This window comes from Dromiciops gliroides, chromosome 4, assembly GCF_019393635.1.
Source record: "Dromiciops gliroides isolate mDroGli1 chromosome 4, mDroGli1.pri, whole genome shotgun sequence".
Taxonomy (NCBI): Eukaryota; Metazoa; Chordata; class Mammalia; order Microbiotheria; family Microbiotheriidae; genus Dromiciops; species Dromiciops gliroides.
This window is the reverse complement of record NC_057864.1, coordinates 365,173,034-365,190,509: the sequence shown is the minus strand read 5'-3', so window position 1 is coordinate 365,190,509 and position 17,476 is coordinate 365,173,034. Positions and strand designations below refer to the sequence as shown.

At 37.9% G+C, this 17,476-nt stretch overlaps 1 protein-coding gene across 1 annotated transcript in view; it reads left to right on the top strand.

Moving 5' to 3' along the window:
• The first annotated feature begins 1,212 nt into the window (after positions 1-1,212).
• Positions 1,213-17,476, top strand: part of ARHGAP18 (Rho GTPase activating protein 18) — a 197,529-nt gene continuing 181,265 nt past the window's right edge. The window contains 1 exon segment of the mRNA XM_043964431.1: positions 1,213-1,382. Coding sequence (XP_043820366.1) covers positions 1,267-1,382 — 116 coding nt within the window. The 5' untranslated portion in view covers positions 1,213-1,266.

The window sequence follows — 17,476 nt, the reverse complement described above, 5'->3', positions numbered from 1 at the left end:
CTTAGATTTGTACTCTGTGGTACATATTCTCAACTATTTTGTGTGGGGGAAAACCACCAAATACTTAAAGCTGACTTTGCTACAGCTTCCTGCAGAAATAAAGGAGGGGTAAATATTTCTCTTCTTTTGTGAGGAAAAAAAAGTTAAGATTTACAGAGTTTAGAAAGATACCCAAACCACTTGTTTCTATTGATTTTGTGTTTTAAGTTTAGGAAGGAAGTAAAGAGGACATGTATGGGATGGTAATATTGAAAGTCACTTATCAGGAGTTTAAAAGTTATAAATTTATAAGGAATTTAGTAATTTAGCTGTTTTTCAAGGTCTGAACTTAACAAATGTATCTTGAAATCCAGAGTGTTAAACATGTTTTTGGAATATGCATTATCCATAGCAGATGCTTAATAAATGTTTGTTTAGTGTGAATTGAGTTGAATTTTCTAAGCCGGAGAGAATTCTGAACTCTTGTGACTTGATATTCTGAGGGTATTTTTAATTCAAGAATATGTTTTTCATTCAACCTCAACCCCCCTCCCCCTTTATAAGAATTAATTTTCTAGGGTTATTTCTTGTGTCTTGGATAGACAGGGCAGTAGGAAACACTACTACACTTTGATATAAAGCTGTGTAACTTTGTGTGGTGGTAAGAGTCAGGATCACTTTATGAGAGGTAGTTTGAACTCAATGAAACATATAACCGCCCCGCCCCCACTTAGGAAAAAAAAAGGTCAGCTTTATGGTACTGCTTTTGCCACAGGTCAATTTATTTTCCCTTTATTGTTACTTTCCAAGCAAGAGGTCTTAGAGCTGGCACCAAATGGGTTAAGAAAAGCTCTTACTCATGTTACATGAAGTAGCAGAAATAATCAGATGGAAACAGGAATTGGAAGAAAGGGACTGTGCTGAGGTTCGCTTTGTCTCAGAGTGAGATGCTGCTCATGCGATTTTTCTGATTATTGGTGGACACTACTAGAGCAGGAGTTTAGTCAAGCAAATACACTCCTATTCAAGTGAAAACTCCCACCCCAGCTGAGACCACTAGAGCGGGAGGTGCCCTGGGTGGAACAATACTCTGGAGTCGCGGCCTCTAATTGGAGAGACAGGAAGCATTTAACAAGGGTAGCTCCTCCCCATGACACTGTTTCAAATGCTATACTCGGGTGGGAGGGGCCATCGCGTGCTAATGAGCTGAGTTGCCAGGCAAGACAGGAACTTCGCTCCTGTTCTCTCTGTCCAAGTGTCTCCAGAAATTATGCTGCTCCTCTCACGATGAACTGGCTCTCTGGTTCTCAGGGAGTTGTGTTGACTGCCTACCATCCCAGCAGCAAGGATGATGCCCTGGTTGGGGATAATGCCAAGCAGGGGGAAGAAGCCACCCTGACAAGGTGAGTGCTCCAGCTACGAGAAGGGGATAACCCACTAAACTAAACCGAAACCTCCCATCTGCTCCAAGAAAGTAGTGGCAGGGAAATTGATCAGGGAAGAAAGTCATTGGGTGGTAGCACCCCACTTGGCAGCTGCAGAAATGCTTGGCAGGTAGATTTTCTGGGTTTCTGGCCCTATTCAAATCCGAGTTGGCAGCGTCCTAAGGGATGCCTACTGAAGATGCAGGAGGACTGGGAATTGTAGCAGGTGCAGTCGTGTCAGTGTCGGGAGATTAAATGACCGGGTTGGAGATACTTATGCTTGAATGAGCAGGAGGGGACAGGCATGGGCACTTATTGTTGGCTGAAATGTCTGTCAAGCGGTCGAGGACGCTGTTGTACAACTCGGTATTAGATTAGTAGTATACAGTAGTTTCTCTTCTTTCTGAAAGCAAACCTTTCAGGTAAAAAGCCAGATACTGGCCTGTGGCTGTGTGTTGTACATTCTGCTACATTCTGTTTGTATATTTAGTGGTGTGTGTGTGTGTGTGTGTGTGTGTGTGTGTGTGTGTTTCTCTGTGTGTGTGTGTAACTAAAAAAAAAGTTTCAATTGTCAGGCCACCCAAGTGTGATGAAGTTAATATTAAATGATTTTATAGGCCCAGAGGACAACTGGACTATAAGATCACTGGGTGTACATAGTATCTTTTTCTCTATCTATGTACTTTGTTCTCTTTTCCTTGGGGCTTTCTATTTTTTTCTCTTTTCTCCTAGTGACCTTACTGAGCTGAACATTGACACCTCCTTCATTAGGTATTTATTGTAAATATTTGCCCAGCAGGTGAGAAACTTGCTCCAAAGCCTGCAAAAACAAATGGTGACTTTGAGTATTCACTGAACTGCATTAGAATATTACCTACTGAATGCTTCATAAAACACCTCCCTCCCCCCATCAAATAATAAAATAATAACAAAATAACCCTAATCCCTTTGCCCTTTCTGTCTGCTTTGACCTCAGGAGAATTCTATCTTGCCAACATACATACACACATACACAAATACATACACACATACTCTATTATTTAAATTTTAAATATAGTGACATATACATACATACACACGCACATATATATCTCCTATTATTTAAATTTTAAACTTAATAACTTTAGGGGAGATGACAAGAGAGGAATACCAGCTTTGTTGGTCTTTTGGTTAGGATTTTAGTCTGCACTCAACCCCCCTCCCCCCCACACACACATTGAAACCACACTAAGTTTTCCATTCAGTCTACTACTATTTCTAGGCTAAGAGAAATGGTTGTATAGTAGAAAGAGTGCTGAGACATGAAGTCAGGAGAACTGGGGTCAAATACCATTTTTCTTCCTAACTTTGTGACTGTGGCAACTCCTTTAAACCACTTTTAGTGCCTTAGTTTCCTACCCCGCAAAATGAGGATCAAAGTACTTCTGTGCAGCCTACCTCCCCTCCTGGTTGTGTAGAAAAGGCTTTGTAAGCATTAGAGTGCTCTGGAATTGTTACTTTTAAATGTTAATGTTAAATTTTTTTAGTCTTTTAAAACAAAATTTGAATTTCCTGAGAGAGGGAGTTCCAGTGGTGTCTAGAAAGTGTAGCTCACTGTTTCTTTTAGGACCGAGTGAGCATTAGTGACTATTTAGCAGTAAGCAGCATGCCTCAGAAATGCCATCACTTCCATAACCTGGTCTCACATGACAGCTGAAATGCTTCCAGAATTGTGCAAGGACAGCACTTTGTGGAATGATTTTAGTAAGGGGGTGGTTCCAGGATGTGTCCTTGCCTCAGGCTACACATCCCTTTGTGGAGGTTTCTCCTACTAGATTTTTAACTTGGCTTCTTCACCTTCCTAAAAAGCGGCCACCACTTAGATGGGTGGACCCCCCCCAGTGAAGGATTTGTGAGAGGACTTGAACCAGATCCCCCAGGATGACATAGTCTGGTTAAGTTACTACATCCACCCTGGAGGGAGGGAGCCCCTATATCTTCGAGATCAAAGTTCAATCAAAAATTGTTGTTTATCCTTCATTCTTGAAGAGGACCATGATGTCATGACTTGCACTGAATTGGATTTAAATTAGGGAGGGAGGCTGTGCAAGGTCACCAACCTTACTTTCTCCTCTAGGGCCGTCTGGGTGCAGTGGCAAAGTATAGAGCAAGATGACTGGAGATGGCCCCAGTTGTTTAAGGCAGTTGGGGTTAAGTGACTTGCCCTGGTCACACAGCTAATAATTGTTTTAGGTGAGATTTGAACTCAGGTCCTATTCTCCAGGGCCGGTGTTCTGTCCTTTGTGAAACCTAGCTGCCCTTAACCAAATGTATTTCTCACTTTAAAGGCAATAGCTTGAGGAAAAAGGGAATCAAAGTTCTAAACTTTTGTGGAAAGTCAAATTGTTAACCCGCATTTATTAAGCACTTTCTATTTGACCAGTCAAACCAAGCCAACTAGCATTTATCAAACACTTACTATTTGCTCGAGGCACTGAGCTAAGTAAGTGTGGAGTATAACCAGAAAGAGGAAAACAGCACCTGCCCTCTGGGAATGGTCTGGCTAATGAAGGCAATTGCATGTATACTACTATTTGCAAACAAGTTCCATTAAATACTCGTTCACTTAAGTGGGAATTGTGAAAGGTTTCTCGTTGAGGGTTGGATTTGAATTGTCCAGAAGGAAAACTGGTAAACCCGGAGGCAGATGTAGGGGTTGAGCATTCCAGGCATGGCGGATGGCATGGATTTGGGAGATAGATGTCATGTGCAAGGAAGAAGCATTGAGGAGGGGGCAGCTAGGTGGCGCAGTGGATAAAGCACTGGCCCTGGATTCAGGAGAACCTGAGTTCCAATGCGGCCTCAGACACATGACACTTACTAGCTGTGTTACCCTGGGCAAGTCATTTAACCCTCATTGCCCCACAGAAAAAAAACAACAACAACAACAAAATAATCAGGGGTGAAGTAAAGATGCCCACCATCTCTATTATTTCCCCCCCCACACACACAAAAAGCATTGAGGAAACCGATGCTACTGGATTGTAGGGTATATGAAGAGTAATAAAGTGTAAGGCAGAAGGAAGGGGTCAGATTATGGGGAGAAAAAAAGAGTTATTACCTGGTTAATATCTCTAATTGCTTTTCTTTTTTCCTGCCTACCTTTCTTCTCATCTGAAATCCCCTTCTTTAAAGTCATTTCACTTTCTTAGATTATTGTGCTCTGAAAGCTAATCTTAAAAGGTACTTAAGTTATCCGGGGATTTGAATGTAGGACCCTTAGGGGGATAGCTTTTTTTTCCCCCTGTTTTAGTGGCTGGATTTAATGTACTAAGCATGGCTTTAAAAGATTAAATAATTATTGAGTCTTAGGTTGGAACCCAGTGGTTAGCCTAAAGGCACTGATTGGGAAGGGGATACCTTAAATACCTGGGTTGTAGTCTGTGTCCCCAGTCTTGAAGAGGTTAGTTTTGCTGAAAAATAGGGTGAAGGGGATGCTGTGGTTCAGGAGCTAAACTCAGATTGTTTCACATTTTTACAAGGGCAAAAAGAAATGTAATTAGCTATTTAATTCAATATTTAGTTTAGAAAGAAAACTTTGTTGATTATAAGGTATTTGGATTTAAATATTGTCTCTGAAATACTGTTTTCTTGTTGGATCATGCTTGACCTTTTCTTTCTATCTTTTTTTGTTTTGGAGGCAATTGGAGTTAAGTGACTTCCCTAGGGTCACACAGCTAACAGGTTTGGATTTGAACTCAGGTCTTCTTGACTTCTGGGCTGGTGCTGTATCCACTGAGCCCACCTGGATGGCTCATTTGACTTTTTAAAGACTTCATTGTCAAGGTTCTTATGGTACACTGTTATCTAAAACTTTTTCTAAAGCTTATTCTGTTAGTTGTCTGACTCCCTGAAGGACTTAGTACCAGGTTCTGGAGCTCCTTCCACAAATGCCTTGTTTTTGTTATTTACTCTTCAGTGAACAAGTTGTCCCCCCCCCCCTTTCTAATCTAAATATGAGATGTTAGTTCTTTGAGTTTGGAATGAAATATACATGATCAGGTGTTCCAGAAGGAAATTACTTTTTTTTTAATCAGAAGTCATTTAAGTAATTTTTGTTTATATTTTTATGTCCAAATGTATTAACCTTTTCTTCTGTGAGAGCATGTTTTTCTTTTTTTAAAAAAAAAATTATTTAGAATTTCCCCTGTTACATGTAGAAAAAGGGAAAAAAACCAAATTTTTTCATGAGAGCATATTTTTTTCAACAAATACTGCAATACCTCCAGTCTCTTCAATTTTATATCTTTACTCACTTGTTATTTTAATGGAAACCTTTGTGTTATATATATTTTTTTATTCTTCTGACTTCATTAGTACAGAATATATTCTCAACTGCTATATATTTCTGTATCTACTTTTGTTTCCCCTGCAGTTAATTTATGGTGTCCTTAAAAATCTTAATTTTTGAAAGTTGGTAGTAAATTTTTTTTCTGAAACTTTCAGAGTAAACAAACCCTGTTTATATTAATATTTTCCAGGATTATTGCGGCTGTACCATTTAGCATGCATAACTAAAGCACTGTATTTGCTAATCAATATACAAAATTTCTCAGTCAACTGTACTGTAGGAATAGTACTAATTAATCAAAAAGAAAATCATTACCCTGTGTTGATATAGAGCAGTGCTGTCAAATTCAACTAAGAAATACCAGGTTTGGGGGACATACTAAACCACACATAAGGATCCCTGTAGGATGTAGGTTGTCTTAGAAAATCACATATTAACATTATCTATGTTCTATTGTATTTTTGTTTTGATATTTATTTCCCAATTACATTTTAATCTGGTTCAAACCACGCTTTGATGTATTCAGTGACAACTCTGATGTGTGTGCTCTCTTTGTTCCAGCTGAAGGGTTCCTATTTTGGGATATGAGAAGCTTGCTAAGGGAATATGGAAGGATATTTGGTAAATAACTATTTTCCTATAGAACTCTTCAAAAGTATGTCAGTAGTGTTAGTGAAAAAAAAGTTATGCACTGAATAAGTTTTCTTTTTAAAAATGAAAATTAATCTCTTATTTTCTCATGTAATCATGTATACCAGACTCTAGAATTTACTTCTGTTCATATCCAGTAAGGAGTATGGGAAAGTTTACTGGAAGCCAAAGGGAATGGGGGCCAAAAGAAAAGAAGTTGGCAATTCTTACTTTACATAGCCTAAGATACTATAGAACCCAGTGACCCTGGAAGTAGGCAGATAGATACTGATTTTCTTTAGCATGTACATTAATGAGAGAAATAATGATTGAGAGTGAGGAGACTGGCACATTTAAAGGGAGGAGTAGACGATGCAGAAAGGGAAAAATTAAGGAAAGTTTTCACTAATTTTTCAATCTTCTTTCCCACCAAATATTTTCCTTTTCTTTGCAATTTTAAAAATTCTACATATTTTAAAGGCATATGCTTCATATTCTGATCCAGTCAAAAAATGCAAACAGACTATTGTATCTCATTGGAAATAGCCTAGAAAAAATGGAAAACATTTTGTTCTTGAAACAATACTGTGGTGCGTTCAGAATTGCAATAGCCACTATACCTCAAGAACTCCACAAGTCTTTCTACTGTATTCCATCCTCCACTCAGCTGTCAAAGTGATTCTGTAAAGTACAAGTCTGACCATGTCACTCCTTCTACTCTATAAACTTCAGTGGCTCACCATATCAACTCTTAGCTCAAATAAAAAATACCTTGGCACTCAAAACCCTTCACAACTCAGCCCCATTCATCCACTTTTCTATTCTTCTTATACCTTTAACTGAACTGTAGTATTTCTGTCAGTTATTTTAAAAACACTCTGAGAAGGGTCTATATGCTTTGCTAGACTTCCATAGTGGTACACACACACACAAAAAGGAAGAACCCTTGACTTTGTATCATTTTATCAGTGTTTTTTCTTTCAGTGTCCTTGTGGCAGTACATAAAATATGGCTAATGGGTGAGATCTACATCAAACCAGAGAAAAGTGCTCACATTTTACCAGGCTCTGCATGTTTAGATCTTGAGGTGAAAACCTAGTGTGAAGTGACCTGGTATGCAATCTACTTCCTTTATTATCGTTACAAAATGTTTCCCTTATGGACTTCCCTACTGCTTTTTCATTTCAACAATAAGCATGAGTAAATCAGTCAGGTTTAATGATGTGATTGTACGTCTTTGTTAAACTATGAATTTCTACTTATTCTATGGAGGAAGATTAGTATGGTTGGAAGACCTGGCTTTTTCCAGTCTCTGGTACTCCCCAGATGATCTTAGGCAAACTGTTTTATATGCTTGGCCTTCAGTTCTTCAATCTGTGAAATGATGGAGTTGGGCTAGCTGGCCACCAAAGGCCCTTCCACCTCTAAATCTATGGTCCTATGATTTTATATCATGATTTTGAAAACAAAGTTTAATTGTGCACTTTACCCAGTACTCCATACCAAAAGCCATAAAATAATGTCTTCTTTCCTTCTACAGATCCTAAGAAAAAAAATTAAAATTAGTTGATTCCTAACCTAGCTTCTCCTGTCCCCTTTTCTTCATTATAATCCTGACTGACTTTTGAAAGGGAGAGAAGTACTTGTTTGATTTATGGGGAAATGCATTTTGAATTTCACCAACTAAACAATTCAATTACAAATGAACTTTAGGAAAATAATATTTTCTTAAATTTGGGATTGCCCCCCCCCTTTTTTTGCTTCCAATGATCCATTAATTGAGTGTTTAATTTCATCTCACTATACCAATACCTAGTTTTTCTATCTTTAATGTATTCTCAAATCGAATAGACACCCTTTTTTTTGGGGGGGGGCAGTGAGGGTTAAGTGACTTGCCCAGGGTCACGAAGCTAGTAAGTGTCAAGTGTCTGAGGCCAGATTTGAACTTAGGTCCTCCTGAATCCAGGGCTGGTGCTCTATCCACTGTGCTACCTAGCTGTCCCAGAATAGGCACTCTTTAAAGGCACTAACGGCAAATTGTTAAAATAATATATGTAACTATCCCACTTAATTTTGTAATCAGATCATTTGAATTGAATGTGGGGAATAATATATGGTTTCAGCCCCCATCCATGCCTTCCTCTACTAAAAGACTAGGCAAAAACTATAAATCAATAGCAAAGTATTTAATTGGGATAGAAAAGTGAAATAGAATAATTCTAAATTTCTTCCCTTCCCCCATACAAATAAACACAGGTTTCCTAATAATAGTCATGGCCAAGGTGGGGGATGGTCTGTTTAGCGATCTACTTCATGATTCTGTAATCTCCCTTGTTGATGTTGTTATAATCCTTCTACTATTGATTTTACTAAGGAAGGCTTCATGGCTTCCATACATTCAATCTATGCCTTTAAGAGGAAATGTATTCTTAGAGTAATCCCCTCCTTCCACCCCCCCACCCCGCCAGTGACTCTAGTTACCACAATGTCTCTCTAGAGGAAGCTAGGTATTATAGTGGATAGAATTAGGAAGACCTGAGTTCAAATGTGGCATCAGACACTTTTTAGCTATGGGACTTGGAGGCAAGTCACTCAACCACTTGTTTACTGGTTTTTCAACTGTAAAATGGGTTTGATGATATTGACATCTACCTCCAAGGGTTGTTATGCGGTTCAAATGGGATACTATTTACACAGTGCTGAGCGCTGTGCCTGGCACATAGTAGGCACTTAATAAATGCTTCCTAGTTAATCGGCCTCAAATCCTTACCTAGCTCTGAGGTTACAAAGAAGGTTTTGCTGAAGCAGTGACAAGATGTTCCTGATTCAGCCAAAGGGGCCCCCCTCTTACTCTTAGCTCAGTTAGGACAACTGAATTCTCTGTCTCAGGGTGCTGGCAGTGTGCCTTCTGGGAGGTCATTACCTCCAGCTGAGTCTTTATTGAGGCCAGGGATAAACACTTATCCTTCTCTTTGCCTTTTCATCTTCTCCCCTTATGTCCCTCAGTGACTATCATATGACTGTGCAAATTGCCTCAAAACAATGCCGTAAGCCCCCAGCACTACCTGAGGTTGGGTGAGAGAGGAAAGGCTTTGCTACCATTCTGCCAAATTCCTCTAGAATGTACAATATCTGTGTTTTTCCATCCCTCTTTTAACATGTCTATTTCTGATTTATAGTAATGATAAGCATGCTAGGATTTTTCAGAATGTAGGGATCCTAGCTGAATCAGAGTAAAACATAATCATTTAATTACTTATTCAGTAACATAGGATCAGTGGAATTGAAGATCACATGGCTGATATGGAGATAATTTTTTTCAATTTTTAAAAATTAATAAAGTATTTTATTTTTTTCCGTTACAAGTAAAGATAGTTCTCAAACTTTGTTTATACAAGCTTTACAATTTCAGATTTTTCTCCCTCCCTCCCCTCCCTCCCCCCTCCCCTAGACAGCAGGTAATCTGATATAGGTTTTATATATATATATATATATATACACACACATAATAACATTAATCCTATTTCTGCATTAGTCATGTTATAAGAGAAAAAAAATCAGAGCAATGATGGAAAACTTCAAAATAGAAAAAAACAACAGCATCAAAAACAAAAGAAATAGTATGGTTCATTTAGCATCTATACTCTGCAGTTCTTTTTTTTTTTTTTCCTGGATTTGGAGATGCTCTTCCATCACGAGTTCCCTGGAACTCTTCTGTGCCATTGCATTGGTGAGAAGAATATAGTCCATCACAATAGATCAACACTCAATGTTGATGTTACTGTGTACAATGTTCTTCTAGTTCTGCTCATCTCACTCATCATCAGCCCATGCAAGACCCTCCAGGTTTCTCTGAACTCCTGCTCATCGTTTCTTATAGCACAATAGTATTCCATTGTATTCATATACCACAACTTGTCCAGCCATTCCCCAGTTGATGGGCACCCCCTCAACTTCCAATTCTTTGCCACCACGTAAAGAGCAGCCATAAATATTTTTGTACATGTGGGTCCCTTTCCCCCTTCCATGATCTCTTTGGGAAAAAGACCCAAAAGTGGTATTGCTGGGTCAAAGGGTATGCACAGCTTTATCGCCCTTTGAGCATAATTCCAAATTGCTCTCCAGAATGGTTGGATCAGTTCACAGCTCCACCAACAATGGATTAGTGTTCCAATTTTCCCACAGCTTCTCCAACATTTATTATTTTCCTTTTTTGTCATTTTAGCCAATCTGATAGGTGTCAGGTGGTACCTCAGAGTTGTTTTAATTTGCATCTCTCTAATCATTAGAGATTTAGAGCATTTTTTCTTATGGGAATAGATAGCTTTGGTTTCTTCATCAGAAAACTGTCTATTCATATCCTTTGACCATTTCTCAATTGGGGAATGACTTGGGTTCTTATAAATTTGATTTAGTTCCCTATATATTTTAGAGATGAGGCCTTTATCAGAAGTACTGGCCTCAAAAATTGTTTCCCAGCTTTCTGCCTCCCTTCTAATTTTGGATGCATTGCTTCTGTTTGTATAAAAAATTTTTAATTTAGTGTAATCAAAATCATCCACTTTGCATTTTATAATATACTCTATCTCTTGTTTGGTCAAAAACTGTTTTCCTTTCCAAAGATCTGATAGGTAGACTATTCCTTTTTCTCCTAATTTACCTATGGTATCACCTCTTATGTCTAAATCATGTATCCATTTTGACCTTATTTTAGTATAAGGTGTAAGATGTTGGTCTATGCCTAATTTCTGCTATACTATCTTCCAGTTTTCCCAGCAGTTTTTGTCAAATACTGAGTTCCTATCCCAGAAGCTGGAGTCTTTGGGTTTATCAAACACTACATTACTAGTGTCATTTACTACTGCATTTCCTGAGCCTAGCCTATTCCATTAATCTACCACTCTATTTTTTAGCCAGTACCAGATAGTTTTGATGACTGCCACTTTATAGTGGAGCTCCAGGTTTAGTACCGCTAACCCACCTTCCTGTGAATTTTTTTTCATTATTTCCCTGGATATTCTTCATTTTTTGTTTTTCCAGATGAATTTTGTTATTATTCTTTCTAGCTCTATAAAATAATTTTTAGGTAGTCTGATTGGTATGGCACTGAATAAGTAAATTAATTTGCAGTATTGTCATTTTTACTATATTATATATTTTAAATATATATATATATATTTTACTATATTAGCTCTGCCTGTCCATGAGCAATTGATATCTTTCCAATTATTTAGATCTGATTTGATTTGTGTGAAGACTGTTTGGTAGTTGTGTTCATAGAGTTCCTGGGTTTGTCTTGGCAAGTAGACTCCCAAGTATTTTATATTATCTACTGTTACTTTAAATGGAATTTCTCTTTCTATCTCTTGCTGCTGGACTTTGTTGGTCATGTATAGAAATGCTGATGATTTATGTGGATTTATTTTATATCCTGCTACTTTGCTAAACTTGTTAATTGTTTCAAGTAATTTTTGAGTTGATTCTCGAGGATTCCTTAATATCATCTGCAAAGAGTCATAGTTTTGTTTCCTCCTTGCCTATTCTAATTCCTCTAATTCCTTTTTCTTCTCTGATTGCTAAAGCTAACATTTCTAGTACAATATTAAATAATAGGGGTGATAATGGACATCCCTGTTTCACCCCTGATTTTATTGGGAAGGCCTCTAATTTATCTCCATTACATATAATACTTGCTGATGGCTTTAGGTAGATACTGTTAGTTATTTTAAGGAAAGCTCCTCCTATTCCTAAACTCTCCAGTGTTTTTATTAGGAATGGGGGTTGTATTTTGTCAAAAGCTTTCTCTGCATCTATTGAGATAATCATACGATTTTGGTTGGTTTTCTTATTGATGTGGTTGATTATGTTAATAGTTTTCCTAATGTTGAACCAGCCCTGCATTCCTGGTATAAATCCCACCTGGTCATAGTGTATTATCCTGGTGATCACTTGCTGTAATCTCCTTGCTAATATCTTATTTAAGATTTTAGCATCAATTTTCATTAGGGAAATTGGTCTATAATTTTCTTCCTCTGTTTTTGCTTTGCCTAGTTTTGGTATCACCACCATATTTGTGTCATAAAATGAATTTGGTAGAACTCCTTCTTCACCTATTTTTCCAAATAATTTGTATAATATTGGAATTAATTTTCTTTAAATGTTTGGTAAAATTCACCCGTAAACCCATCTGGCCCTGGGGATTTTTTCTTAGGGAGTTCATTAATGGCTTGTTCAATTTCTTTTTCTAATATGGGTTTATTTAAGGATTATATTTCCTCTTCAATTAACCTGGGCAGTTTGTATTTTTGTAAATATTCATCCATTTCATTTAGATTGTCAAATTTATTGGCATACAGTTGGGAAAAATAATTCCTAATCATTGATTTAATTTCCACTTCATTGGTGGCAACATCACCCTTTTCATTTTTGATACCGGTAATTTGGTTTTCTTCTTTCTTTTTTTGAATCAAATTAACCAATATTTTATCTATTTTATTGGTTTTTTCATAAACCAGCTCTTAGTTTTATTGATTAATTCTATAGTTTTTTTGCTTTCAATCTTATTAATTTCTCCTTTGATTTTCAGGATCTCTAATTTAGTATCTAATTGGGGATTTCTAATTTGTTCTTTTTCTAGCTTTTTAAGTTGCATGCCCAATTCATTAATCTCCTCTTTCTCTCTTTTATTCATGTAAGCATTTAGAGCTATAAATTTTACCCTAAGCACTGCTTTGGCTGCATTCCATAGATTTTGGTATGTTGTCTCATTATTGTCATTTTCTTGGATATAGTTATTGATTGTTTCTATGATTTCTTGTTTGGCCCATTCATTCTTTAGAATGAAATTATTTAGTTTCCAATTGATTTTCATTCTACTTTTCCCTGGCTCTTTCTTACATGTAATTTTTATTGCATCATGATCTGAAAAGGATGCATTTATTATTTCTGCCTTTCTACATTTGAGTATGATGTTTTTGTGCCCTAATACATGGTCAATTTTTTAAAATGTCCCATGTCCTGCTGAGAAAAAGGTATATTCCTTTCTATCCCCATTCAATTTTCTCCAGACATCCATCATGTCTAACTTTTCTAGTAATCTATTCACCTCTTTCACTTCTTTCTTATTTATTTTTTGGCTAGATTTATCTAATTCTGAGTGGGGGAGATTCAGATCCCCCACTAGTATAGTATCACTGTCTAATTCCTCTTATAACTCATTTAACTTCTCCTTTAAGAACTTGGATGCTATACCACTTGGCGCATACATATTCAATATAGATATTACTTCATTATCTATAGTACCTTGAAGCAAGATGTAATTTCCTTCCTTATCTCTTTTAATGAGATCTATTTTTGCCTGCGCTTTGTCTGAGATAAGGATTGCTACCCCTGGTTTTTTTACTTTAGCTGAAGCATAATATATTCTACTCCAGCCTTTTACCTTTACTCTGTGTGTATCTCTCTGCTTCAAATGTGTTTCTTGTAAACAGCATATTGTAGGATTCTGGTTTTTAATCCACTCTGCAATTTGCTTCCGTTTTATAGCAGAGTTCATCCCATTCACATTCACAGTTATTATTACTGACTGTCTATTCCCCTCCATTCTATTTACCCCCTTTGTACTTTCCCCCCTTCTTTCACCCTCTTCCTCCTCACCAACATTTTACTTCTTACCCCTGCCTCCCCCAATCTGCCCTCCCTTTTTATCACCCCCCTCTCTTTTCTTTACCCTTTTCTCCCTTGCTTTTGTCCCCCCTTCTATCAGTCCCCCCCTTTCCCTTCCCCTTTTGATTTCCTAAAGAATGAGTTAAGTTTCTTTATCCCAGGGAACATATATGTTATTCCCTCTTTGAATCAAATCTAATGAGAATAGGGTTGAAACAATGTTCACCCCTCCTTTCTTTCCCTCTATTGTAATAGGTTTTTTTTTTTACCTCTTCATATGATATAATTCATCCCATTCCACCTCCCCTTTCCTCTCCTCCCCATAGACTCCCTTTTTAACCCCTTAAAATTTTTTTTTGTATCATCACATCAAAGATAATTTATATTTATACCCTCTGTGTAAAGTCCTTCTCTCTGCCCAAATACATTTACAGTTCTTAAGAGTTATGAATATTATCTTCCCATGTAGGGATATGAACAGTTTAACCTAATAGGGTAACCTTTTTTTTTTCTCCCCCTCTGTTTACCTTTTTAAACTTCTCTTGAGTCTTGTATGTTGAGATTAAATTTTCTATTCAGTTCTGGTCTTTTCACCAGGAAAGATTGAAAGTCCCCAATGTCATTAAATGTCCATCTTTTCCCCTGAAAGAGAATGATAAGTTTTGCTGGGTAATAGATTCTTGGCTGCAATCTAAGCTCCTTTGCCTTCCGGAATATCATATTCCAAGCCTTGTGGGCCTTTAATGTTGAAGCTGCCAGGTCCTGAGCAATCCTGACTGTGGCTCCATGATATTTAAATTGCTTCTTTCTGGCTGCTTGGAGTATTTTCTCCTTCACCTGATAATTCTGGAATTTGGCTACAATATTCCTTGGAGTTTTCCTTTTGGGGTCTCTTTCAGGAGGTGATCAGTGGATTCTTTCAATGATGATTTTATCCTCTGATTCTATGATATCAGGGCATTTCTCCTTAATAATTTCCTGGAATATGGTGTCTAGATTCTTTTTCTGGTCATGGCTTTCAGGCAGTCCAGTGATTCTCAAATTGTCTCTCCTCGATCTGTTTTCCAGATCAGTTGTCTCTCCAATGAGGTATTTCACATTTTCTTCTATTTTTTTCATTCTTTTGACTTTGCTTGACTGATTCCTGGTGTCTCATGGATTCCTTATCTTCCAACTGTCCAATTTTAATTTTTAAAGCATTGTTTTCTTCAGTAAGATTATACACCTTTTTTTCCATTTGGCCAAGTGAATTTTTTAAGGCACTGTTTTCTTCAATGAGATTTTGCACCTTTTTTTCCATTTGGCCAGATGAATTTTTTAAGGCATTGTTTTCTTCAATGAGATTATGCACCTTTTTTTCCATTTGGCCAGATGAATTTTTTAAGGCATTGTTTTCTTCAATGAGATTATGCACCTTTTTTTCCATTTGGCCAGATGAATTTTTTAAGACATTGTTTTCTTCAATGAGATTATGCACTTTTTTTTCCATTTGGCCAGTCAATCTTTGTGCTTCCTTTTCCAAGCTGCTGATTCTTTTTTCATAGTTTTCTTGTTTTGCTTTCATTTCTCTCCCCATTTTTTCCTCTACCTCTCTCAATTGATTTTTTTTTTTTTTTAGGCAATGGGGGTTAAGTGACTTGCCCACGGTCACACAGCTAGTAAGTGTCAAGTGTCTGAGGCCGGATTTGAACTCAGCTACTTCTGAATCCAGGGCCAGTGCTTTAACCACTGCGCCATCAAGCTGCCCCCTCTCAATTGATTTTTAAAATCCTTTTTGAGCTCCTCCAGGAAGGCTTTTTGTTCCTGAGACCAATTCACCTTCCCTCGTGAGGCTTCACATGTAAGCAATTTGAGGGTATTGTCCTCATCTGAGTTTGTGTTGGCTTCTTCCCTATTGATACAGAAGCTCTCAATGGAGAGGGCTCTTTTTTGCTTCTTACTCATTATTGCAGCTTATTTATTTATTTTTTAAGTTGAGGTCTGCTCTCGGGGCACCAGAGTCCCTGTTTTGGGCTTCTTGTGCAGGGGTATAGGTGCTGTGTGACCGGCTTTTTACTCTTAGGCCTTTATGGTGTGTGGAGATCCCCCACCCTGCACTTCCTGTCTGGGTGCGCTCGGCCAGCCAGGCGCCCGCTCCTGGCGTCCGTTCCTGCCTGACCCGTTCGTCGCCCTCCCGGCCGGTGCAGGTAGGTTTTTCCACTGTCCTTCTTGGCCACCAGATTTTTGAACCAGGTTCCAGGGGCCTCAGTTGTTCGGCTGTGGCCCAAAGCTCCTGCTGACTTGCCCTGACCCCCTCGGCTCTGGGTTGCTGCCCTGCGCTGGGCCTCCCTTTTTCCCCCGAGTCAGACCGACCTTTTTCTGAAGTCTTCTAAATTATCTCTGGTTGGAGGACTGTGTCTCTCTGTCCCTTTGCAGGTTCTGTAGTTTTAGAATCTGTCCAGAGGCTTGATTTAATGTTCTTTTTGAGGGAACAGAAGGAGAGCTCAGGCAGTTTACTGCTTCCTCTCCGCCATCTTGGCTCCGCCCCCGGAGATAAATTTTAAAGATGAAACTTGGGGAAATTGTAACATCAGAAATGTTCAGGGTGGTCTGATTTGACAGTGGTTGTACAAACCTGTCTTCTAGATTTTTTTTGTCCCATTAGCAAATATTAATAGTAATTTATATTACAAAAACACTTCTCCTCTCAAAAAAGTGATTATGAATTGAGGGGCTGACTCTAAGGTAATTGTATCAATTTGCTTAAAGGTGGGGTTTAAGTTCCATTGCTGAAATTTGTTAATAATGTTCCATTCCACCAAAGCCCTACTCTGATGCCTTGTCTGGGCTTGGAGGTAACCCTTGGTTCTCTAAGACTACCATAAGCTCTGGCAGGTTCCACCAAGCTTGAAAGACTGAGTATGGACTTGGTGACAGACAGACATTACATCTGCTTCTGAATATCAGCCTAGATGAACTGAAGAGGCTCATTGCCAATTTAGTAACAGAAGAGGGTGAATTTTTCAACCTTAGCAATTCTTAATGATTATATTTTAATAATTGGAGGGCCTAGGAGCTCTGTTCATGGAGGTAGTGCCCACCTTCACAAAATTACTACTCTAGGAAATATTGAAGTATAATATTTATTATGTAGAGTATATAAATATAATAATTATACGAGACTTCCTAGGACGAAAACACCATTGGCTCTAATTTATCTTGGGGTGGTGATTCCTTGAGAATGGGATATGATATTCCTTATTGCAGTTGTGACAAATCACCAAATGAGATGGGGAAATGATGAGACATATTGTATGTCCTGTAGGACTTCCTTGCACTGGGTTTTATTTTTTAAAATTTTCATTTGCATAGAATTTTATTGTGTTTAGGAAGAACTCTCATTTACCTCCCCACCCCCCTTCCCTTTTCTGGTTTTGTATGTGAGTAAACTGAAATTCAAATTGGATAA